At 33.0% G+C, this 27,169-nt stretch overlaps 2 protein-coding genes across 3 annotated transcripts; one reads left to right on the top strand and one right to left on the bottom strand.

The window, feature by feature from the left end:
• Positions 1-26,669, bottom strand: LOC132740984 (biotin--protein ligase-like). Its single transcript, XM_060729058.1, has 13 exons — positions 26,625-26,669; positions 22,934-23,053; positions 21,800-21,964; positions 12,544-12,714; positions 11,837-11,990; positions 9,981-10,912; positions 9,166-9,345; positions 8,359-8,621; positions 7,778-7,845; positions 6,875-7,035; positions 6,331-6,445; positions 4,109-4,322; positions 1-3,463 (listed from the first exon to the last, which is right to left on the bottom strand). Exons 2-13 carry the CDS (start codon positions 23,024-23,026, stop codon positions 3,292-3,294), a joined length of 2,688 nt encoding a protein of 895 aa, XP_060585041.1. The 5' UTR covers positions 23,027-23,053; positions 26,625-26,669; the 3' UTR covers positions 1-3,291.
• Positions 17,139-20,192, top strand: LOC132740983 (FMRFamide-activated amiloride-sensitive sodium channel-like). Of its 2 annotated transcripts, none has more exons than XM_060729056.1 (2): positions 17,139-17,543; positions 18,043-20,192. In XM_060729056.1, exon 2 carries the CDS (start codon positions 18,070-18,072, stop codon positions 19,648-19,650), a length of 1,581 nt encoding a protein of 526 aa, XP_060585039.1. In that variant the 5' UTR covers positions 17,139-17,543; positions 18,043-18,069; the 3' UTR covers positions 19,651-20,192. The 2 variants fall into 2 exon arrangements, with proteins under 2 accessions (XP_060585039.1, XP_060585040.1); XM_060729057.1 differs by lacking the exon at positions 17,139-17,543 and adding an exon at positions 17,573-17,857.
• Positions 26,670-27,169: the final 500 nt, after the last annotated feature.

The raw sequence follows: 27,169 nt of genomic DNA, 5'->3' as shown, positions 1-27,169 counted from the left end.
AGTAAAAACAAGTGTTCACCATTACCAGCTTGTGATACATGTTTCACATGAGATGAAAACATATAAACTTTATAAATGAAGAGCTGATACAAAATACCATAAATATCAGCATAAATTCTAATAAAAGTCATCCTTAAGATCAACAAAATAACAACACTTGTTCACATCAACCGTTTAATACCTGCTGGCAACGACTGATTTTACCAATGCAACCAGTGCCAACCAAGATCAGCATGAACATCCATGCTGTTTGATATGCTCTGCACAGTTCACTACACTAATCAATCATAACTTATTATTTGAAACTGTACTTAAAATTATGAATGGTTCTCCTCAGATTGAAAGATGAACAATTTTATTTAAGATATCAAGCATGGTAATACTATACAAACTGTTCAAAACATTATGTACAAATTTAGCAATGATCACCTTACTGTCTACATGTTATATTCTTCATCTACCTTTTTATATAAAAAAATCAACTTTTATCATATATAAACATAACCATAATAAGATTGCAGCGATACAAAATGATATAAATGTAATCAAATATTTAAAAAAAAATATGTACAGCTATGCTTTGTATTAAAAGTCAATGACCTTGCCCTTGTACAGATCATGGTCACAAGGTCAAGATCAAGGTCACAAAGTACTTATAATTGATTAAAAAATCAGCCATTTTATATTCCTAAGTGCTAAGGCACACTACTATAGTTTGAACTGAAACATTTCACACTTAGATTTCACACTTAGCAACTATCATATGGGACATTTTGTTCAGTGCATTATTTTAGCCAAGAGCAAACAAAACAATGCACAAAACAAACAACAGCTGGGATAAATGAGCTGCGTCATGACAAAACTAACACAATGCGTCTGAAACCAGCATGGATCCAGACTAGCCTGCCCATCCGCGCAGTCTGATCAGGATCCATACCGTGCGTTATCTGTTTCTTTTTATAGGGTTTATAAGTTAACAGCATGGATCCTGATCAGACTGCGCAAATGTGCAGACTGGTCTGAATCCATGCTGGTCGCAAGTGCATTATGTTGGTTTTGTCATGGAGCGGCTCAAATATTTGCAATTCTGTACTCAACCTCTATAACATATCATTTAATAATGATGATAACAAAAACAATATGACAAAAATCATGCATACTCTTTTTTTTTGTGCATTTAATATTATGCATAAGATTGCATAAATGCAAATATTTCATATATCATTAACTCACAACTTAACAAAAATATATTTGATTATGAAAAAGAAAGATGTAAATATTTCCTTCGACCAACACAACAAAAAAAACAACAACAAATTGTTAGCACTTATTCAAGTTCACACTGACATATCTGAATAAATATATATCATGTTATGTGTAAAATAAATGGTTATTACAAAAGTAAAAAAAAACTATACATTTAGAGGGTAAATGAACAATCTGAACAAGTACAACAATCAAGTAGCATCAAACAAATCTGCCAAACAATAAGGCTATAAAATTGGAAAATAAGGGCAAGTACTCTTGTAACACTAAATTTATCAGTTGTGCAGTGAAGAAGCTACAGAATAAAATACTGCAATACACAAAGTTTCAATTTATTCAATATGGGATTTAAATAGCCAAATCATGGCTCAAATGAGACAATATGGCTATCATAAAACAGAAACAGGGGCTGTAAATCAAACAGTACATAATTTACACAAGGCTTTTATAAACTTTGGCTAAATAATCATAAACAGTCTAAGAAAAATAACAGAATAAATAAAAACAGTCAGAATCCAGTGACAGTAACATTTGATAAAAAAATCTCATTTTCATAGGAAGAGAAAGATATACAGCCAAATATACCCAAAATATACATCAAAATATATCATTTCAAGTATCTAATTATGATAAAAATATCTGAACAAAAATTATGAAATTATGATATCATACAAAAAATATGGTTGAAAACATTATTTATCAATGATTATCTGAGCAAATGATTAAAATACAGCATATATGGGAAATTATTTAATAAACATAAAGCATTTTTGGGGAGTTCTTACGTTTATGAACTATTTAGAATTTTCTGTGTTTTTTTTTTTTTAATATATATTTAGCATTTTGACGATTTTTAAACCAATCATGACACAGCAAAAAAAACCACAAAGATTCATTGGCCATATGATTGCAGCTTTCTGTGTTTTACTCAAAATAAAGTAAAGGAAATTAAATGACATTTTCCCTGCCAAAAAATGGACAGATCCAAAAACCTAAATAGGGCTATTATAGAAATAAAGCCGAGAACATGTTGATGTATGAATGAGGTGAAACACATATCTGCTACAATCAATACACTATTACAGTGTTATTATGAACTTATCATGAAACAGTGAACTACCATACACAGAACTATTCTGAATGTAAACATAGATGGCACGATGAGACTAAGTTGAACATTTGACTAAACTTCACAACCATAACTTAAGGCATTTGGTGAAACACATAATACTGATGGGATACCCTTTTTGTTGGGTTTTCTTTCCACAAACCGGCTTAAATTAATTTTTACTTGTTTGTATGATTAAAGTGTGAGATTTAGTGAGATGAGATTTTACAAAAATGTGAGTTCTTTGGTTATTTTAGCAATTGAGAAGTTGTGTGGTGGTCAGGAGCGCCAAATCTGTGAATGCAGACACATGCAGGTATGATACACTTACTACATTTAGTGAAATACAAAAATATATACCTTTTTGTAATAATATACTGAACAACAGGTGATATATGGAAGTACTTGTATATGATGGAGTTTCTGTATAAAATTCTATTAAATAATACAAATACCAATTTTTCTGGTTCAGATTCATACTTTGCACTTTATGCCAAATATTTTTTCTCTCCATTCTTCTAGCATTGCATTCTGACAACACCTTATATATGTATTATTGCCAGCATAATTGTATCATTCTGACATCAAAATCTCTTTCATTTAAAATAAACAGTTTCATATTCAAAACAGGAGACATGCAAAATTCACAATTAAGTATAATCAGGACTAATGTTATTGAATAAATACAGTTTTGGATTTAGAAAACTCACTGCCAATTTAGAAATCATTTGGGACAAGTAGTCGGTCATTTGAGGAGATATTTAGAACTACTAGTTGGTTATCCAGGAAAGACGGTAAGGTAGACTGACTGCCGCGATATGTCCAAAAATTAGTTAAATTCAGAAAAAAAAAAAAATTTTTTTTTAATACATCTGTGTTATAGATATACTTTTCAGCAAGACATTCCATACATGAATCTATCTGATTTTCATACTAATGAGGTTTTTCATCATGTCAAATGAGTTTCCGTCAGGCTGCACGCTTATCTTCTCGCCACTAGGGGTCTCCACCAGCAAATAGCCGTACTCATCGAGGCCTACTATTTTAACTTCTTTGTTTCCTTCAGATTGAAGAGTCACTGTATTGTTACTGAAAGAATAAACAATTTCAAGGAATAAGTTTTATAGCCAACTGACTATTAAAAAAAGTTGACAAAATTGTCTTTTTTCTATGTTGCTTTTTTTTTGGGGGGGGGGGGGGGGTGGGGGGGGGATAACACAAATCCAATCCATAAGGGGTACTTTTTTAGGGACAATTAAGAGGCCTATATTTCTTTTTTTCTGCTAAGGCTATAAAAAGTAAAAATATACAACATTATAACTAAATTAACCATAAAAATAATTCCGATTTTTAGAACAAGAAAACTATAATACATGTATTTTGTTTCGTTCCTATAATTTTCTAAGACATGTCACAAAAAGTAAAGTACCTTGGTGACAAATAAGTAAATGAAAGCTAATTTGATTAATTTCTAACAAAAAGAAAGTTTCAGGCACTTGATGCAAAAAGAATAACCAGACAGATGCCTAAAGCATTTCTATAATTTTTTGAGACATGTCACAAAAATTAAAGTACCTTGGTGACAAATAATTAAATGAAGGTAATTTGATTACTTTCTAATTAACAAAAAGAAAGTGCGAGGCCCTTAATTAATGCCTAAAGCAGAAAAGTAAACACTGTCCAAAATATTGAATAGGACATTTTTAAAAAGAATAGGAACACAGTTCTGTATACCTGTGAAGCCACTTTTCATAGTACATCTGCTTGAAGCTTTCAGCACCCTCTGCCTGAAACTGATCTATAAGATTCTCTATGTATGTGACACATCGACCAATCAGCTGCTCCGTACTACAGGAGGTTAGGCTTGTTCCATCCTGGCGATTATGTAGCTGGATCAGATCATTGATACAGATGGTTGGATTGCTGTTGTCAACATTAAATCCACATCCTGTTATAACAAAAAGTAATGTATTGATAGTCTGTTTTAACGTTTAGTAATTCCGTACATAATTTCAGGTTAAAAACAGGTTATACATTGATATTCTCTCATAACATTTAGTAATGTTGTGATATTCAGAACAGTAGAGGACTTGAGAGAGCAAAAAATCAATATTATTTAGAGAAAATAAAACTTGACTGATATGGTCTTCACAAGCATACCAAGAAACTTCTGGTTATGTCTCTAATTTAGTGTCACTATGATTACGCATGCTCTGTTTGGTATAATAGCTTGACACAGTCTTTAAAAAATAAGTTACAAACTCGTCAAAATAAAATAATGAGATTTGTACTTGACTTGCATTCCAGAGCCAATATTGACCCATCCCACTTTGAGTCCCTTAGCTGGTTACCGGTCCACAAAAGAGTTGAACAGATAATGTTGTGTCATGTTTTTAAGATAAAAAATGGCCTGTCTCCGGATTACATGGGTGAACACTTTATTTGGCAAGATTCCGTACATAATTTCAGTACAAGACTTAGTCAAAAGGGTGGGTATTGAATACTTAAGTCAAAGGTCATGGATCTAAATCCTTTGCTTTCTCTGGTATTAAATTATGGAATGATTTACCTTTAGAGTTAACAGAGATCAACAGGTTACAAAGTTTTAAGGTTGCCATCAAAAGTCATCTTATAAACAGTATTTAATTTTTTTTTTTTAGGTTTTTACATATTTCGGCTCAGGATTTTAAATTGTTTGCTTATCATCTTTTTACAATTTTAGTAATGTGTTTTAAATCCTAGCTGTATACAAGAGTGTCATTAACTCAAGATTTGACTGTGATATACATTTTTATGACTTTATTAGTATTTTTAAACATGATTATATTTAGGTCTGCCTCTCTATGTCATGCCGCCAATACTAAGGATCACAATGGAAATAAGGGCTTGCCCTTTTTTGTGTTATCCTTGGTTTTGGTGAGCATGTCATACTTTTCTCATATGTGATAAAGTATTTAATAATGCTCATTATTTTATCCTATGTTATGTTGTCAACTATGTATACGCCTCCTTTGCCGAAATAAATCTATCTATCTATCTACAAGATAAGCAATATAAATGTCTCAAGACATTTTCAATATTATCATACATGTGAACTTTTTTTTGATGATCAAGTGGGTGATTTTACTTCAAAAAGAGGGAGATTTTATAATTTGCAATAAACAAAGAAGGAAGGTCTGACATCAAAAATAGGGAGATTTCTTTAATTTGTGAAAATACCCCTTATTTTAAGAAAAATCTTTGAAAATATGGCTGCAGAAAGTGGGAGTTTCCCGCTTAAAGTGGGAGAGTTCACATTTATGATACTATTTGAGGATTATGTAGGACTCTTACATTGACTGCCTGTACAGACTGACTAGAATATCTGTGTCAAAAAAAGTTGAGAAAGCAGTAACAAGGCTCTGTTAATTTTCCACAAAACTGTTACCAATAAGCCAAACATTCCAACGTCTGATGGCAGTCAGTGTTTGATTCTCTTTCTTACAGAAATACCCAATTTTTCTACTTCAATAAATTAGTTACAAAAAATGTTCATAACAATTAATTTATAGAAGCAATAAATCTACTACTTCATCAATACACCAGTGTCTGGATGATGTCAGTTAAAGGACACAGTAAATCATGCAACTAGGGGTTGTTAAGTGACATTATCAAGCTCTGGTACCAAATTCAGTCTGATATGATTAACAAAGAACATGTTAGATTTTGTTGTTTTTTTTTTGGAAAGGTCAAATGGCAACTTTCCAGTTTAACTGCTGGAGGAAAACCTCAGGTGCTCCTCTGTGCATTATTTTAGGAACAAACAAGCACCTGAGTAGAACCACTTTAGTTTCTGTAAGATTGCTGGATAGCTTCCTCACATGACTATTTACCTTTTTGACACAGGATGTCTCTTAATATTGGACATGAAATAAGAAAAATCAACCTTTCCAATATTTTCAAAGAATGATGCTTACCTATAGTAGCATGCACCATGCCGTCCATGAATGTAGATTTCACAATTACACCACCTAGTTTCATCTCTCTACCATAGTATATGTCATTTGGCCACTTAAGTCGTAAATCTATATCCTTTGTAAAATGATCAAAACAAATTTAAATGTTATATAATATTCAATCATCTTCATAAAAATAAAATGTGTAGTGAGATGTGAATACAATCTCTCGGTACAGTTATTTTCATTCAATGTTGTTAAAGTTTAAAATTAATTGGTCAACAGTTGGCAAATTTGTGGTAACATAATTATTTGTGGAATTACAAACCTATATTATGAACCAATTCACTATAAGGTAGAGTCATGGTTAAGTTACCTGCCTCTATAACCAAGGATCAAAGGTTTGAGCCTGTTTCGGGTAATGACCATGTTTATCCACACCATACAAGCATAAGTTTTTATAGTTTAAGGAGCGAACAAAAAAGTGCATGAAAATAAACTGTAAGATTTCTTTACAATCTGGTTAAGATATGTAATGTTTAGTTAATGTAATGAGCATTGGTACCTGATAGCCTTCCTGTTTACACACACTGTACACAACAGCAAGGGAGGTAATATGCTGAAGGTAAGATACAGCCTTGCCCAGGTTACTGTCCGCGGGTAATTTCACATGTAAGGAGAACATAGCACATCCAATAGGACTTAACCAATTGTTACCTCCCCTTCCTATATAATAATACAACAAATAAATTTAGCAAATGATGTGATGTAGTGATATTTCAAAAACATTCTTATTAAGATTATCTACTTCTTAGATTTTCTTTTTCCAACACTGACACCTTAAGTTTTCAATAGTACTTTTTTTGGAAATCTGTAGATGTCTCTCTATGTGTTATTGCAGGCAAAAGTTAGCACCAGGGTGGAACAACTGATTTATATCTAAAAGGCCTTTATTCAAATTGACAAAGGTTTCTATAACAACCAGATGAATTGGAGTAGGGTTACTTTGGTAAACAGATATTAGTCACTATTACAATCAGAGGACGACCAAAGGATGATCATATGACTTCCTGAAAATGATCACTATAACAAGCCAAGGATGATCTCTATGACAACAAGAAGATGATCACTATGCCAACTGGAGGATGATCACTATGACAACTGAAGGATGATCATTATAACAACTTGAGGATGATCACTATGACAACCTGAGAATGATCACTATGACAACTGGAGGATGATCACCATGACAACCTGAAGATGAAGGATGATAACTGTGACAACCCAAGGATGATCACTATGACAATGGAAGATGGTCACTTGGAGAGTCAGAGCAAGGTTACTATAGAAACAAAAGAATGATCATGATGAAAATCAAAAGTTGGTTCTTTTGACAGTCAGTATATGGCCACTATGACAACAAGAAGATGGTCACTATGACAACATAATTGATTATATTGTACCTCACCTACACCCTGTGTTTGTTGTCTGGCTATAGCAATAAGACCAGTGGTTTCTGGAACTGAAAACATCAATCTATAAATAGAAAGATACAATCATCTAGAATGTTTTGATCAAATATTGTCAGTATGTTTTATGTTGTTCCTTTTAATGTTAATCAGTTTGTCATAGATAACAATAACTCTTCAGAAACAGCTTTTAAGTAAAACTCTTAATGATAACTCTTTATAAACAACTTTTAAAGTAAAATTCTTAATGATAACTCTTCAGCAACAACTTTATAATATAGTAAAATTCTTAATGACAACTCTTCAGAAACAACTTATATAGCAAAGCTCTTTCTAACAGGTCACTAATACATGCCTTTTTAATCCTACACCTTCTGAATTTCTGTAATGGTTTTGTGCAATTTTCATCAGAGTTACCATACTTAACTTTCTCTATTTAGAAGATATTGGCTGAAGGCGGAAAAACGGTCAATTACTCACTGTTTTCCAACAATTGTTCTCCATTTTTTTTTTACTATAGTTACTTTATTAGATACAAAGAAAATCATCATTAAGAAACTAATTAAGACTTGTCTCCTACCCATCCAGCAGTGTCATTGTTGTTGGAATCACATCCACATACATAACAGTATTTCCCAGAATCCTACTCTTCAAGTTCTCACAGTACTTTCCCTTGTTGAAGTTCTTCAGAAAAGGTTCACTCTCTTCAGTGAGAACAGGAAGTAGATTTTCCTCAGCCGGTACACTGTCGTCTGCTGTAAAATGTAAGGTCTGTTTTCCAAACTTTAACACGCCAGATAATAGCCTTTTCTCTATAGACTTCAAAAAGCTCTGTTTAGAAATCTGAAAACAAAGTTATATTGTTAATACTGCTTCTATACTTTTAATTATGATTTTTTCAGTCAGATTTCAGCAGGCAATTAATCAAAGTTCAAGAATTTCGTATCAGTATAAATCTATTCTTGTTCTAATTCAAAACACGGGTGGAGAATGAACAGTATTTATAATAGTCATATTGTATCTATAAGAAAGTTGTGTGTAATTTAAAATTATTTGTCAAAAAATACCAAAATATAATTTTTTTCTTTACTTAACAAAGTGGTATTTTGACTTCCATACAAACTATTTCACAACAACTGTACTGCGAGAATGCAACAGAAGAATAATGGTTCAGGTAATTGGCCAAATAGTAAGATTCTAAAAACTTTAAAAGTACACCAAAACAATACAAAGCTTTTGAAAAAAAAAAATTAAAATCATTTTTAGGGTATAATGTGCCTTTAACAGTCAAAGCATGAAAAATAACATTTTTTTCTCATCATTTAACATAAAAATTGTCTTAAAACCATATCAAACCACAGTTTTTATAACAGGAAATTAAAGCTACCTCTTCTCTTGCTACAAGAACAGCTGGTGTGAGCACTGGTGGAGAAGCTGTGTTACACTCCAGACCAAGTGTGGTGAGAAGTTGTCCTAGAATCTCAAACCTGGCACTGTTAGATTTCTTTAAGGCATTAAACATCTCTGGTGTCACTCCCATATCTCCTGCATCCTTGTCAAATAGGACCTGTTATAATTATATAACTATAAGCTGACTCTACAACAGAGTGAGACCGATGATAGATTGATTTATTTTAGTCTGCTTTATTTCATTTTACTTTATCATTTTCTAACACTTATTATACTGTATTTCTGATGGGGTTTTTACCCATGTGGCTAGCAATCATTAGATTACTAGTCTGACGCGTTTTAAGGCCAGCAAAATAATCATCATGATTTCTTTGTTTGTTTTCCCATTCATGTCAATTTGTTTTTGGAACATAGATATATAGATTTAAAATTACATGTGATGACAGTATCTTAAGGTGTTTTATCAAGTCAATGCACCAGTGTGCAGCATGAAAGTGAAAAGTGACTATAGCATCTGGAGGAGCTCAAACCAACAACCTCATATAGCACCCCAAAACTACTCTTTCTTTCCAAAGTTACTTTAGTTTATACTAATATATACATGTATTTTAGTTTGATTGTGCTTGAAGCTATATAAGTTTACTGAAACATTCTTGAATCTATTCCTGGAACCAACCAGTACTAAGCAATGAGTGTTAAGTTTCTTGGACAGAAATGTGCACAGTACTTAATGAGGAACAGTGTCATACAGAAGACTTTTATTATGGCTGAAGAAATTCAAATTTATAAAACCTGTGACAATATCGCTGAGCCAGCACTTCCTTTTGTTTCCTGGTTAACTCTTACAATGAGCACATTGCCATTTGTGTCTGACGCAAGCTTTGTAACATGACTGTCCTCAGCAATGGTTTTGGAAATATCATAAGAATACATTCCTGAAATAAGTGAAACATCAGACCATGTCTTGTATTTCAAATTTACGATCCAGTTCTCCTTACGTATTAAGGTTTGTTCCACTAATTCTTGATCAAATCCACTTCCTAAACCAAGTATTTTTCCCCCGGCCCTGAAATATTTCATAAAGGTTTCATTTGCATCTGTGTATTTTTTCTTTGATGCAAGTACTAATAGAACTGTGTTTTCAATCCAAGGAGTAGTTTCTAATTCCTCGTGTTTCAAGTGATAAATCACGTAAGATTCACTATCTAGGCACTGTTGCATGATTTTCTTGACTTTGTTAAATTTTCTAACTGAGTCTATTTTGCCAGCATACACAAGAACATTTGGTGGTTTTGCAACAGATGCTTGACGAACAAACTTCCAACTTTGACTAAGAGACCCTGAAGTGCTACTAGAGCTACCTGCAAGTTCAAAATCACTCAATTCTTCTCCGGCCCCACTTTCCATCATTGACCTATCAACTGTTTCCGCGTCCTGCGATTCAGCATCTATCATATCAAGAAGCTCTGAAGTACGTCCAATTGATGAATTTGACGCCAACGATTCATTGGACCATAAATCAGTTAACTGATCCTGCTCTGATTGGGGTGGGGCTAATAAATGTGCCAACTGTTTAGCAATATCATTGCCATCTCCTGCATTACTGTCATTTGTATCAGTGTCAGCAGAATTTCTTTTTGGTTTTAAGGCACTTTTTTTAGCAGTATCTGTGTCTATCTCTTGATTTAACACTAGACTAGATGATTTTCCTTCAATTTTTACAGCTGAAAGAAGAAATAAATTATCCAATTCTTACAATTGAAAAATAAAAGATCTATTTGTTTTAATAGCTTGAATGCAAAAAAAATACCAATTATTTTTTCAAGCTGGAAAAGCTCCTTACATTTTCACAATAGAAAGGAAAATAAATGAAAGGGCATTGTCACAAACTCAAAACAAAGACTGGTTGAAATCCCTTACAACATATTGCACAGTAAAATTCTTTACACCAAGCATGCCACTAATATTTGCCAATCTAATAACCAGAGTTTTCCATTGGAAAACCTGAATAAAACCCTTTATTTTTTTACATATTTAAGTGTCTAAAGCTATATATCTGCTGTCTGCAATTTACAAACTTATTATTTGAATATTAAAAAGAATAATTCCAAAATGCAAGAAAAATGTTAGTATATTACCTGAAGAGGAATTAGTGCATGCACAAAAACAATTGTCAAGAGGTTAAAACCCTACATGAAACAGCAGCATGTTTTCTAACATTTTACTCTGTTTACATACAATATTCATGTTGGCTATATAACAGAGACATTCTATGTTACAAATCTCTTGAGAATCAGTCATTAGATACTGAACACAATACAATTTTACTGCCTTGAAATTTTATAAAAATATGTCATTAGATACAGCTTTATATCCTATAAATTTTCCTAATAAAAAGTTAAAGGAATACTTAACATTTACTTACAAAAAAATCTTTACATTTTCATTTTAATGTCTCATTTTTCACAGGTAAAGCTTAATTTCAAGTAAAATGTGATCTTCTGACAGTAAAATCTACCGATATGAAAAAGTTTAAGGATGGTATTCTGCATTGGTTTCTTAATATTTAACCATCATCACAAAGTATTAACTGATGGAACAGGAAAGGAATAATTAATCTGCATCATTTAAAGTAATAAATCACATACACATGATCGAGTGAACTTCTAGATCTTCATCCATCGTAAGACGATCCTCACAAAATGCCATGGACAGTGTGACAAACTCGTCCAAGGTACAGTGTAAAATAATCCCAAATGAAGAACCTGACTTCCATGCCACTGCAGCACCATGAGCTAGTATCTGCATTATAACATTTCTTTATAGTATTTTCTTATCATTCACATTTAATTTCTTAGTTACTCTCAATCTAAATATCTTTTTTGAAGGTTTACAATTTGTGGACATACACATGAATACATGTATACATATATAAACCATGAACATTATGTAAAGATCTTAAATTGGAATAAGCCAATTTAATACATGTATTTCTTTGACTTTAAGTTAAGGGCCTGTCTTTGTAGTTTTTCAGTAAAATTATTGGTATGCACGTAGCATTACTTATTGTAAACTAATGTTTGTCTCTGTGTTCTGTAATCTGTACATATCTTCTATGTCAGAACAAATTTGTATAAACTTTTAACTTTATCACTCATGTACAGACTCAATTAAACATAGTCTGCAATTTTCATGTAATTTTGTTGTGATTAATGCTTTTGAGGGATCACATTTTTTCCAGATTTTTTTCTACTTATATATGTGTATATCACCAGGATAAAGGCCAAACAGTCCCACTGATTAATAAAAGCCAAACAGGTCCTACTTTAATATCAAAATTAACAAATATGCTTACATGAACTTTCTCAGCAGGGGACACTTGTAGCTCGTGTTCTAAGAAAGTATCAACATTGGTAGGTCTCCTAGCCTCCAGCAGTAACACAACATCTTCATGAGTAGAATCCTCCCTATACTCTCCTTGTGGTCTGTAATATTCTGTCCAACCATCTGTCAGATTCACAACTTGCTGAAATTATCATATATAAAAAAATCAGTAAAAACTTTAAACTTAATAATAACAAATACATTAGTATGTGTATAAACATTGGGTTGAGCAGCAAACATGTCAACAATTAACATGCTCTCCTTAACAATTACAGTTTGTATATTAATTATAATTTAAATATTATTACTATGATTGTACATATACATAATCTGTTGCCCATTATTCAGGTTTGGTTTGGTTTTCTGAATTTTATGCTGATTTTAACACATTTTAGTCAAATCTCAGGGGTTGATCCACCCAACCAGCTTACCTGGATAACTAACCTGTTATTAATGAAAAGGTTATCCAATGCCAATGCCAATGAGAGTGTCATGACAATATATCCAACAAACATCTATATGTTCCCCTCCTCATTAATTGGGCACAAAACTTGAGGGGAAATTTTAATGCAGTAAAGTCAACATGATTTATCATGAAAGTTGATACAATGTTCATGTACTGTAAAAGAAAATATATCTTAAAAGCATCTGGACTTTTATTTCCATCTATGCACTGGTTAGTCTATTGTAACCCCAAGCCCAATATCCACAATGGAAAATGTGTTTTTACCTGCTGCCTGTCTTTGCCTGTACAGTCACCGTGTTCAAATGACAAGAGGGCTTTTAGCAAGGATATAACTACTTTAATGTTCCGGCATTGAGGGGCCTTTTCAAGAAATTTGATAATCCAACAAGACAAATCCCTGCTATTTCCTAGGGTTGGGAGGCACTGATTACAACTGACTTGTGTGTAAGTTATCAAAGAATCAACCAATTTGAAGATGGTAAATTTGTGCTAGTCATTTATACTGTGAAACTAAATCATAACAATATCATCTAGAGAAAACAATATGTCTGTAATGTAAACATGTAGCTTATAGAACATCAGTTTACAAACAACCAATTACTGTTACAGCCAATATCTGATCTATAATCTGAAAGAATAACTATTACAGTCAGATTTGTGTTATCAATTGTCTAAAATACAATTTACAGCCAACAACAAATGATATATACATTTATATGTGTAAATTTTAAACTTAACAGGTTTTTCAGTGAAATAAAATCCATATCACTCACAGTACATCACTCATATTATGGATGATACAGCTCTATTGGATTTTTTTATTGTATGTTTAAATTGATTTTTAAAATTCTATTAAACAAGATATGTTTGTAAAACATGTATGCCCCCTATCAGCAGCCAATTAGTCATGTGATAAGGTTATTATGCATGACTTCTGACCCAGTGATCAAACAATTAATAAGGGTTATAAAGTATCTACTGGTCATGACCTTGACCTTTGACCCCTTTACCCAAAACTCAATAGGGGTCATCTGCTGGTCACGACCAATCATCATACAAAGTTTGAAGTTCCTAGGCCTAGGCGTTTTTAGTAAATTGATCAGAAACCGTTTTTACCTACAAGGTCAATGTGACCTTGACCTTTGACCCCTTGACCCCAAAATCAATAGGGGTCATCTGCTGGTCATGACCAATCACCATGCCAAGTTTGAAGTTCCTAGGCCTAAGGGTTCTCTTATTATTGATCGGAAACCGTTTTAACATACAAGGTCAATGTGACCTTGACCTTTGACCCCAAAATCAATGAGGGTCATCTGCTGGTCATGACCAATCACCATGCCAAGATTGAAGTTCCTAGGCCGAAGCGTTCTTTAGTTCTTGATCAGAAACCGTTTTTACATACAAGGTCATTGTGACCTTGACCTTTGACCCCTTGATCCCAAAATCAATAGGAGTAATCTGCTGGTCATGACAAATCACCATACCAAGTTTGAAGTTCCTAGGCCCAAGCGTTCTTGAGTTATTGATCAGAAACCGTTTTTACTTACAAGGTCAATGTGACGTTGACCTTTGACCCCTTCACCTAAAACTCAATAGGTGTCATCTGCTGGTCATGACCAATCATCACACAAAGTTTGAAGTTCCTAGGCCTAAGCGTTTTTAGTTAATTGATCGGACACCGTTTTTACCTACAAGGTCAATGTGACCTTGACCTTTGACCCCTTGACCCCAAAATCAATAGGTCATCTGCTGGTCATGACCAATCACCATACCAAGTTTGAAGTTCCTAGGCATAAGGGTTCTTAAGTTATTGATCGGAAAGCATTTTTACCTACAAGGTCAATGTGACCTTGCCCTTTAACCCCTTAACCCCAAAATCAATAGGGGTCATCTGCTGGTCATGACCAATCACCATACCAAGTTTGAAGTTCCTAGGCCTAAAGGTACTTTAGTTATTGATCGGAAACCGTTTTTACCTAAGAGGTCAATGTGACGTTGACCTTTGATCTCTTGACCCCAAAATCAATAGGGGTCATCTACTGATCATGACCAATCACCATACCAAGTTTGAAGTTCATAGGCCTTAAGGTTCTTTAGTTATTGATCGGAAACCGTTTTTGCTTACAAGGTCAATGTGACCTTGACCTTTGACCCCTTGACCCCAAAATCAATAGGGGTCATCTACTGGTCATGACCAATCACCATACCAAGTTTGAAGTTCCTAGGCCTTAAGGTTCTTTAGTTATTGATCGGAAACCGTTTTTGCTTTCAAGGTCAATGTGACCTTGACCTTTGACCCCTTGACCCCAAAATCAATAGGGGTCATCTATTGCTCATGACCAATCACCATACCAAGTTTGAAGTTCATAGGCCTTAAGGTTCTTTAGTTATTGATCGGAAAGCATTTTTACCTACAAGGTCAATGTGACCTTGCCCTTTAACCCCTTAACCCCAAAATCAATAGGGGTCATCTGCTGGTCATGACCAATCACCATACCAAGTTTGAAGTTCCTAGGCCTAAAGGTACTTTAGTTATTGATCGGAAACCGTTTTTACCTAAGAGGTCAATGTGACGTTGACCTTTGATCCCTTGACCCCAAAATCAATAGGGGTCATCTACTGATCATGACCAATCACCATACCAAGTTTGAAGTTCATAGGCCTTAAGGTTCTTTAGTTATTGATCGGAAACCGTTTTTGCTTACAAGGTCAATGTGACCTTGACCTTTGACCCCTTGACCCCAAAATCAATAGGGGTCATCTACTGATCATGACCAATCACCATACCAAGTTTGAAGTTCCTAGGCCTTAAGGTTCTTTAGTTATTGATCGGAAACCGTTTTTGCTTTCAAGGTCAATGTGACCTTGACCTTTGACCCCTTGACCCCAAAATCAATAGGGGTCATCTATTGATCATGACCAATCACCATACCAAGTTTGATGTTCATAGGCCTTAAGGTTCTTTAGTTATTGATCGGAAACCGTTTTTGCTTACAAGGTCAATGTGACCTTGACCTTTGACCCCTTGACCCCAAAATCAATAGGGGTCATCTACTGATCATGACCAATCACCATACCAAGTTTGAAGTTCCTAGGCCTTAAGGTTCTTTAGTTATTGATCGGAAACCGTTTTTGCTTTCAAGGTCAATGTGACCTTGACCTTTGACCCCTTGACCCCAAAATCAATAGGGGTCATCTACTGGTCATGACCAATCACCATACCAAGTTTGAAGTTCCTAGGCCTAAGGGTTCTTTAGTTAACACTCGGAAACCATTTGGTCTACGGACCGACGGACCGACAGACAGACGGACCGACAAGTGCAAAGCAATATACCCCCTTTTCTTCGAAATGGGGGCATAATAAAAACAAACAAAATATCTCTATAAATGATCTTATCTCTTTCATTTAATAACAGACAAGTGTAAAAAAGTTATGTAAGAGGTTTTTAAACCACACCTGGTGATTTTCAAGCTTTACTTAAAGAGGGCTATATCAGTAAAATTAAGCATTAGGAATATCAATACCTAAGAGTTTATAATGTACATTCTATCCATTAAAAATAAGCATTAGGAATACCATTTCCTAAGAGTTTATAATGTACACTCTATCAAGTAAAATAAAGCATTAGGAATACCATTTCCTAAGAGTTTATGTACATTCTATCCAGGAAAATCAAGCATTAGGGTTACCATTTCCTAAGAGTTTATAATGTACATTCTATCCAGTAAAATTAAGCATTAGGAATATCATTTCCTAAGAGTTTATAGTGTACATTCTATCAAGTAAAATTAAGCATTAGGAATACCATTTCCTAAGAGTTTATAGTGTACATTCTATCCAGTAAAATTAAGCATTAGGAATACCATTTCCTAAGAGTTTATAATGTACATTCTATCCAGTAAAATTAAGCATAAGGAATATCAATACCTAAGAGTTTATAGTGAACATTCTATCCAGTACAATTAAGCATTAGGAATACTATTTCCTAAGAGTTTATAATGTACCTTCTATCCAGGAAAATCAAGCATTAGGAATACCATTTCCTAAGACTTTATAATGTACATTCTATCCAGTAAAATTAAGCAGTAGGAAAATCCTTTCCTAAGAGTTTAGAGTGTACATTCTATCCAGGAAAATCAAGCATTAGGAATACCATTTCCTAAGAGTTTATAGTGTACATTCTATCCAGTAAAATTAAGCATTAGGAATACCATTTCCTAAGAGTTTATAGTGTACATTCTATCCAGTAAAATTAAGCATTAGGAATACCATGTCCTAAGAGTTTATAGTGTACATTCTATTATGTGTAAGGAAACTTTGTTTGTCTGACTTCCCTTATCATGTGTATCATGTTATACAAATAACAGGTAAAGATGATCTAGTCTTGAATCCCTCCTAAAAAACTGGAATGTTAGTTCTGCAAGAAACTTAGTGTGGATATATACATTTCATGCCAGGAAGTATTTACTATCTGTATATAATACTTGGCTTTGATAAATTATAGGTATGCCTTATTTCTCTCTATATTTAAATACATTGTTTATCTTCAAAAATATATATCTAGATCAGTGATTTTACCTGTATTTGTGTTTTTTGTTTCTTTTTCTGCTTATTTATTTATTTTCTATTGTTTTCAATGTAGACAAAACAGAATATTTTCTGAGTGTGCTATTCTGGTGGATTGTATTGCTATAGTAAACTGATTAGTTGTTTTCTCATGAACCTAAACTTTTATGACTTTTTAATTGAATATCTGTTGGGTTAAAGTAGTCATAATGACATTATCTAATGAAAAGGATTTTTTAATATTTATAAGTGGTAAATTTTTTTATTTTTGAAGGTTTTAAAAAAGTTTTTAGAATTCTTGTTCAATTTTTTTTATATAATTTTTGATACAATCAAAACTTTTATAATTTTAAATATGTTAAAAAAAAAAGATAATAATTTTCTATGCTTTGAAAAAGATTTTTGCAGATTTACAGTATTTGATGTGTTCTTTTCAGGACCGCTGCTAGACATAGACACTGAGAATGGAAAATAGAATTGGCCTGGAGGGGCAATCATCATCATGTAAGATAGTGAAAATACTTGGATCACAGAGTAATGTACACGGAGTATCAAAGATCGCAAAAGCTCGCTCTACACCACGTAGAATATTCTGGATTATTTTGGTGGTGCTGGCATTTATAACTGCTACATTTCAAATTGTATCCGTTGTTAAGAAGTATGTCACGTATCCAGTTGTTGAAGTCGTCAACAAATCAAGAAAGACACAGGTTGCTTTTCCAGCACTTACTTTATGTAACACAAATCCAACCTCAATGATGAAGATCAATCAAGTAATTTTAAACAACACAGACATACTGGCTTTGTTTCAATTCATACAAACTGCAAATGTTGGCGAAATAAAGACAAAACTCCAATCTCATCAAGCATTTTACGAAAATTTTCCCATGGTTGATATTGGGCACAGTTTTGATGACCTAGTTTTAAGCTGCCGGTTTAATAATGCAGACTGTGGAATACAAAATTTTTCCCGCCATTTTGACGGGACAACCTATTTCAACTGTTTCACATTTACAGGAAATACTAATCAAATGCAAGCAGGAATAGATCATGGTCTATCATTGATTCTCTCTACTGGAGACAGATCTCCTCAACAACCTGGCAGCTATGGAATCTATGACATAACCAACCCTTCTTCTTATGGGCTTGGCATACGTGCCCAGATTAATTCTCCCGACACACCTCCAACACCAATTTATCAAGGTTTTGGTGTTCCACCAGGCTATTCACTTAATGTAGGACTGACAGCAAGTCTTCACACTACACTTCCTTTTCCTTATGGTGAATGCTCAACAAGCAAAAATCAGACAGACAAAAATGCTGTAATCATATGTTTACAACAATGTCAACAAGATATTCTGATTAAAAAATGTGGCTGCAAGACATCAGCTTTACCAGATGCTCACAACTCAAATATTCCTTTCTGTTTGAATATTAAGAACTGGAGAAGTCAACCTGACCTCTTCCAAGGCAAGGATGAAGTTCATTTAGAAATGATTGAATGTAAAAGACAAGTCATGAAAGAAATAACTAACGACAGAAGCTATGAAGATCATTGTGAGTGTTATGAACCATGCATGGAAACTTCGTATGATCAGTCTATTTCAATGTCATACTGGCCGGAGGAATTCTACCAATTCAGTCTCCTTGAAACATTGTCTATGAAGGCAAAACATTCGTCTGAACTAGTTAAAGAAGCCTTTGATACACTTAATTCAACTTTACAGAAGTATACTGATTATTTATCACAAGGTATTGAAGTTGAGTATGATATAAATGACCAAATAAAACTGGCAAGAGCGTCGAAAATTATTCGTCAAAACTTCATGCGTCTGAATGTGTATTTTCAAGACTTGCGTGTTACTGAATATACCAAAATACCAACATACAGTATGGCCAGTTTATTGTCAGATATTGGCAGTGTAATGATTCTGTGGCTGGGATTCTCTATGCTTTCATTCATAGAAATGTTTGAGCTTATTATGGTACTCATAATGCATTTGTTCAGATCACACTTGTACATATTAGGAAATAAAAGTGGATGAACTTGTACAAAGTAAATCATACCCATAAAAGTGACTGAGATTATCCATTAAGGAAAATTTTTTTAAAGGGTCTGAACTGAATGAAAAAGGTGACTCAAATATGTACATTGTACATAACACTAGAAAAAAGGAGCTGATCCTGTACATAATGTGGAAAATAAGATTGGCTCAACTTGTACATGATGTCCGATTAAAATTAACTGAGAAAAAACAATATGAAATGGAAAAAAAATGGAGAAAAAAAATCATGAACAGTATTCTAGCAATATTGTGCCTGTCCTTCCTTACCTGGGACTACTTCTACAGACTTTTGAAGGATAGTGCCAAATAGTGTCATCACCAATTCAAAAGAATACTTAAATTTTTTAGGTCACACAGACAGTGTTTACCCTTTACTTTGACACTTAAAAAAAGCGAGTAATCTTTGCCACCAGTATACATACATTCAAATATTGGGCCACAGACCCAATGGAAAAAAAAAATCCTTTTTCTTTCCCTAATTCTCTGTTAGAAATTCAAATAATAAACTTTTGAAACTAAAATTGATGTTATTCCTTTCTTTTCTGGAATACTGATAGTTGAAAATAAAAAAAGAAAATTCTACATGTAAGAAAACTTGCATACAGTACACAAAAGTATGTACATTAAAATGTGAAACACAATCTTTCATTTTTCCTACTCTTGACCAACCTAAAGTTTCATCTGTTATCCCAAAAATAAATAATAGGCATGACTTAAAATAGGAAACTGGATACCCAAGTTATGAAATTTAGCTGGGTATTTGTCAAAGGGTACATGTATAAAGCTGTATCTAATGAAATTTTTATAGCAATATTAAGTGAAAATTCAATAATTTAACCTTTAATGTCAAGGTCATAAATGAGACAAGGTCAATTTGCGTTTGAAATACATAAAGGTCTTTTCTGAATGAATGTGGCGTCTTTATAAGAAGTCAATCCATTCATTAAAAACAACAAAGTTAAAGCCAGTTACAACAAAAAAACAAGAAAATTTCAGTGATTTGACCTTGAAAGTCAAGGATATTTATGAGTGAAGGTCAAGGTCTGTCTGGTTAACTTAAAATTCTATCCTAAAAGAATGTTGTGTTCACATTTGATGGAAATTCATTCAAAATTAACAAAGTAATAGCCACTAATAGCAGAAATCAAGCAAGGTCATTTATGAATGAAGGTCAAGTTTAGTCTGGAGTACTTCATGTTGTTATCCCAACAGTTTGTTGTGGCAAAGTGTAGAGACAATACGTAAAGAACATAGAAAGTTATGATCAATGTTAAAGTTTGCAGACTGTGAGACAGCAACGGGACTCCCGACATGGAAAAAAAAGTTGAGCTAAAAACAGGAAAGTTTTGTTGTTTCCATAATGTAATGGTGGATTCTCAGAAGAAGTGTTACAGAAACTTTCTGTTATTTAACATTTATGAAAACTGTGTTTAAACAGAATAAAATCTTCTGAAACAAAATATGATGCTGTTATTTAAAGTAGGTATTAAACCGTTTGGCAATGGTTTCAAGCATGTGCTAAAATGGAAATATATCAACATATTTCTTTCATACAGGCATTTTGGATTTCTTCTTTTTCAAATTTCAAACAACAATTTTGTTAAATTTAGCTAGCAGAGATAAAGCTTTGTACATGTACACTTTAAAGCAGCATGCCTCAAGATTCATGCTTATTTTCATGAAAATTTGGAAAATGAAGCCAAATAAAGTCATTTATACAATGCATACATCAAAGTCTTACAACCCAAGTATATTACCAAAAAAAGGTTAAAATATGCAAATATGGCCCCTGCTGCCTTAGTCACACTAGTCAGGAAGTACCAAGTAAATAAAGAGAAGGAGAGACCACACATCAAACATCAAGATGGTTTGTAACTGGTTTATTCTAGGATCTACCGGTTTCGGTCTCTCAAGACCTTCGTCATAGTCAGGAAGTAGAAATATGGTGATTGATACTGCCAAATCAGTCAATAATAATTAACCTCACATTATTTGAATCTTAAATCATTTTTTCTTTTCTTAACTAAAATCATAGTACATTTGTCTCAAGTTTTATTTTCTTCATATATTTTGGCTCCTCTGGAGGCATGCAGCTTTAAATTATAAATATACAATTGCTTTACAGTACCTTTGGCTCTACAGACATCATAGCAATATGATCATCTTCTAGCAATGGTTTGTGGGTAAACCTCTGTGATCCCTTTACCAGTGGACACTGTATCAAAGTACTTGCAGCAGCAGACCATTTTTCACTCACAGACTTTTTGATGAAGATACTGTGTTTTTGTACAACCTGTGAATATATGACACAAAGATTGATGACTACATTTCAAACATATGTTACTATAAACAAATGCAGAGTTACATGTATGTGTGTTTACTAAACTCTTATTTTATGTTTGTTTACGTCTCCTCTATGTAGAGTCATAAAACATGTACACAGACATTCTTTATCAGATTTATATGAGACATATACAAAACTTTTCATCATTTTCTAAAATATACTTGGAAAAGAATAAAATGGTTAAAATAAAGAGTTACAGCTAAAGTGTTTAATTTGGTTCAATTTAAATCATCAAAATAGTTAATTCATCTTTTTCAATATATCCAACTTATCAAAATTGTTTAGATTAGGTATCAATTTTGAGTTTATTGATAGAGAATAATCAATGGTTCTAATGCAGATGTGCAGAATTATAATCACAATTTCGCAAAGGCTGGAAGGTAATTGGTGAAAAGCATTTGAGCAGTGTCACGACAAAACCAACATAATGGGTTTGTGACCAGCATGGATCCAGACCAGCCTGCGCATCCGCGCAGTCTGATCATGATTCATGCTGTTCGCTATCAGTTTCTCTACTTGTAATAGGGTTTGTAAGCGAACAGCATGGATCCTGATCAGACTGCGCGGATGCACAGGCTGGTCTGGATCCATGCTGGTCGCAAACCCATTATGTTGGTTTTGTCATGGCGCGGCTCATTTAAATTACTGTACTGTATCACAAAAAAAATCATCTATTTTGATTTTTAACAGGCTGAATGATAGAAACAAAAATCTATAGAAATATGATGCCTACATTGAGCAGAGATGTAATTTTGTATAATAATGCACTTGACTATTTAGTCTGTTTAAAATTAGTGTAAGAAGCGTTAGAAGGTAACTCTAAGCACTAATGTGTTTTGATAAAGGTTGACTTTGGAAGATGGAATAGGTCATGAAAGACATAAAAAAAAGAAAATATATATATATATTTCTAATTACCTGTCTTATTGTCTGTAGATACATCTTCCTCCTTCTACTACGACTCAACAACCTGACCACATATAATACAACATATCCTGCACTTAAAATCATACTTCAACAGCTCACACTATCTGTCAACTGAAATAATTTGAAGTGCAAAATTAAGAAACAGCACTGAGTCAATAATCAATAATGAAAACTTGTTGCAAACAAAAGATTTAAAGGTTAACTGTCAACATTACAATTTCTATATTTTCATTTTTCAAGCAGCATTTGTTAACATTGTTATGTAAGGAAACATTCACTAAAATTTTCAACAGATCAAATAGTTCACTTAACAAGATCTTAATGCTTAAAATAGGGGAAGACTTAATATTACAGTTGTACATTTACCCTCATTTCCCTAGACAACCACCTTGATGGACTTATACTAAGGATGCTACTAAATATTCAGATATTTGCATTTCTGTACAGTATACAGATACATGTATATGTCTTTACAAGGCAAACCAGGATTTTTTCTAGGATTTTGGGAACATAACCCACACACATGGAATTGGGAATTTCAGCAATATTTTGTTAAATATTTGGGAAACAAGAGCTGTCGGTAGGACAGCAACGCTCGACTATTCTTCGTGCTTGATAGTAAAAAAAATGCCTGATACAGTTACCTCCTCCTGTTTACAGGTTGGGGTCATGATGGTGAACAAGTGTGCAAAGTTTCAAAGCCATATATCAATGGACTTTGAAAATATTTGAACTATTACAAAAACTTTAACATAAATTCTAAGTCAAAAAAGGGGCATAATTCTGTCAAAATGCTTAATAGAGTTACCTCCTCCTGTCTACAGGTTGGGGTCATGATGGTGAACTAGTGTGCAAAGTTTCAAAGCCATATGTCTATGGACTTTGAAAATATTTGAACTATTACAAAAACTTTAACATAAATTCTAAGTCGAAAAAGGGGCATAATTCTGTCAAAATGCTTGATAGAGATACCTCCTCCTGTCTACAGGTTGGGGTCATGATGGTGAACAAGTGTGCAAAGTTTCAAAGCCATATGTCAATGGACTTTGAAAATTTTTGAACTATTACAAAAACTTTAACGTAAATTCTAAGTCGAAAAAGGGGCATAATTCTGTCAAAATGCTTGATAGAGTTACCTCCTCCTGTCTACAGGTTGGGGTCATGATGGTGAACAAGTGTGCAAAATTTCAAAGCCATATGTCAATGGACTTTGAAAATATTTGAACTATTACAAAAACTTTAACGTAAATTCTAAGTCGAAAAAGGGGCATAATTATGTCAAAATGCTTGATAGAGTTACCTCCTCCTGTCTACAGGTTGGGGTCATGATGGTGAACAAGTGTGCAAAGTTTCAAAGCCATATGTCAATGGACTTTGAAAATATTTGAACTATTACAAAAACTTTAACATAAGTGGTTACGCGGACGCCGACGCGGACGCCGACGCTCGGGTGACTGCAATAGCTCTACTTATTCTTATCGAATAGTCGAGCTAAAAATGCATGACTGAAATTTTGCAATGATTAATTACTGTCCAGGATGGCATCTTGATTCAATGAATGCAAATAATCACTGTCTAGGATGGCATCTTCAAACATTAAAGCAGTATAACAGTGATGAAGCCCTTACTTTCAAAGATTTTAGAATTTCTTATTCAATATTTTTATTTTGTAACTTTCAATTGGGAATTTTTTCCTGTGGATTAGGAAATTAATACACTATTATTCAATTGGGAATATGACCGCATATCTGCTATAAAATAAGCCAAAAAACCCTGCAAACTAGTAGAGATGGAGACTATTAGCCTAATAATTAATTAATCATGCATGAATGGTATGACCCCCTTTCTAAACTGCTGTTTTCCTACTATCAAACCATTAATTATGCTTAGTTTTTACTGTCTGTCAACACTGTTTGTAGATTTAATCAATTTAAACTGTTAAAATCAGAAAACATTTTTCAGTTCTTATAAGTATCAAAACAATATATTTCATGTTACTAGTCTCAATCATAAATTCATTCATTGGGAGTTCTATAAATGTATTTAATTGATTAATTTGTACTGCAATATATTTCTTTAGTAGATATTTATCACAGGAACTTGAAATTTTATCAATATTAATGATAATATCCAAAATATACCCCCTATACAGTATAAATAAACACTGTATTTATATACTCGAACCCCATGATACCAGTGACTCCACGGTACCGGTATATTCACAAATCTCGCGATATTTTTGTCAACACCACCTACCGAGTGTTTATATTGACATGCTCCCAGTAATATTGGCTATTTCAAAGTTTTTAAACATTTTCAAGAGTTTCTGAAGGAAATATTTCACATATCCTACCTTATTTTTATTTTACTAGCCTATTTTTCCATTGCATACATTACTCCCTCTACAAAACACATTTTTTTCCATATAGAAATAAAATTGATTCAATGATACAAAAGGACCAGACAATCATAACAACACTAAAATTAAGTGAAGGGGAATGTTTGAATCCAGCCACATGGTATAATATACACCTGTAATTGGGAGGAAAAGGTTCTAAAACAGAGACCCCTTGGGAGTCATAAAAGATGAACAATAAATAAATTAAATAATAAATTATTGAAACACACGTTTTTATGTTGTTTTTAAGCGTTTTTTTTTTTTCAGATATGAATACAAGAATGCTAAAATGATATATTTGCTATTAAAACTGCAATGGCTTTCCATATAAATAACATTTTTACCAGTGCACAGGTAGCATGAAGTCTGTTTAACTATGTCATACAAATGGTCGACCATTGTTTACATTTGCAATGAGCGAGAATTTCAGAGTAACAGAACTCTGTAATGTAATTTTAAGAGGATTAAATGTTAATGAAGTTGTTTATTCCTTCTTTTTTTCAAGTCAGTAAATTTTTATATGAAAAACACCTTGTATAAAATATGCACACCGGTATCGTGGAGACCTGGGCTACTGTGTAGGGGGTATATTTTGGTATTTTGGATATCATGATTAATATTGATAGAATTTCAAGTTTCTGTGATTTGACCAATGTTAAATAACTTTAAATCCGCTGTTTATTTCTAAGTATTTCTGTATCTGTGAGGGTACGTCGTAGTGACCAAAATCTGGCTTTAACACGACTGTGAAGGGAGTGCGCCTTAGTCACAAAGTTTTATAGAGTTTTTGAATTATTTATGATTAACTGGGCATCATCAGTGCATTAAAATGCAGTTTGTGGCTGCACTTGGTGGAAAAACATTGCTAGTCCAAAAATTAAATGTAGGGCCTATCTTGAATCTAACTAGCACTAGCAGGACTAAGCAACAATTAATACCTCTTGTGTTTTTTATACTTTATGGAGAGTCTACAATCAGCAGACTTTCAGATAGATTCAGCTTGATCAATTTTTTGATCTCTAGGTTAAAAATTATGAAATCTGTACGGAAAAAATGTTCAAAGAGTGTCCGGTTGATGGTCCCCGACCAGAAGGAAGATTTGTAAAAAAATCAGTTTAACATAGGCCGCGAAAACATATGCTAAAGCGATACATAAGGTATTTTTCATAATCTCTTTGATTGCATATGAAAATCATGAAAATATTAAACGAATTTACAAAAACAAGACAGATGTCAATACTTATTAAATGACTTTAAAGAAGATATAATCTTAAGCTTTCTTACCGGAAGAAAACCATTAGAAACGGTGCAACGTGAAAATTATAGCCGTGACAGCTGTCAAAAATATTTATAGGTCAAATACCGGTATAGATGGATACCGAAAATAAGCTATTTTCGCGAAAATAAGATATCGCTACGAAAATAAGATTTATTTTTGAAATAGTGCATTTATCTAATTAAATAATTATGTAAGTTATATATTTATGCATTCTTTGGGTGATTTTACAGCAAATTAAAATTTCAGAACCAAAAAAATATTTAAAAAAAGTACAGTTTGAGCCGAAAATACATACGTACGAATATAGCTCAAATCGCCGTGTGAGCGAAAATAAGATCGGGTCTGCGAAAATAAGATTTATTTTTTAATATTATGCATTTTTTAAATATTTTTTTTGTTCTGAAATTTTAATTTGCTGTAAAATCATTCAATGAATGCATAAGTATATTACTTACATAATTATTCAAACAGATAAATGCACTATTTCAAAAATAAATCTTATTTTCGTAGCCGCGATCTTATTTTCGCGAAAATAGCTTATTTTCGGTAT

The sequence above is a fragment of the Ruditapes philippinarum genome, unplaced genomic scaffold (genome assembly GCF_026571515.1).
Source record: "Ruditapes philippinarum isolate M1 unplaced genomic scaffold, ASM2657151v2 ctg411_1_1_1_1, whole genome shotgun sequence".
NCBI classification, from domain to species: Eukaryota; Metazoa; Mollusca; class Bivalvia; order Venerida; family Veneridae; genus Ruditapes; species Ruditapes philippinarum.
This window is presented reverse-complemented; position numbering and strand designations above follow the sequence as displayed.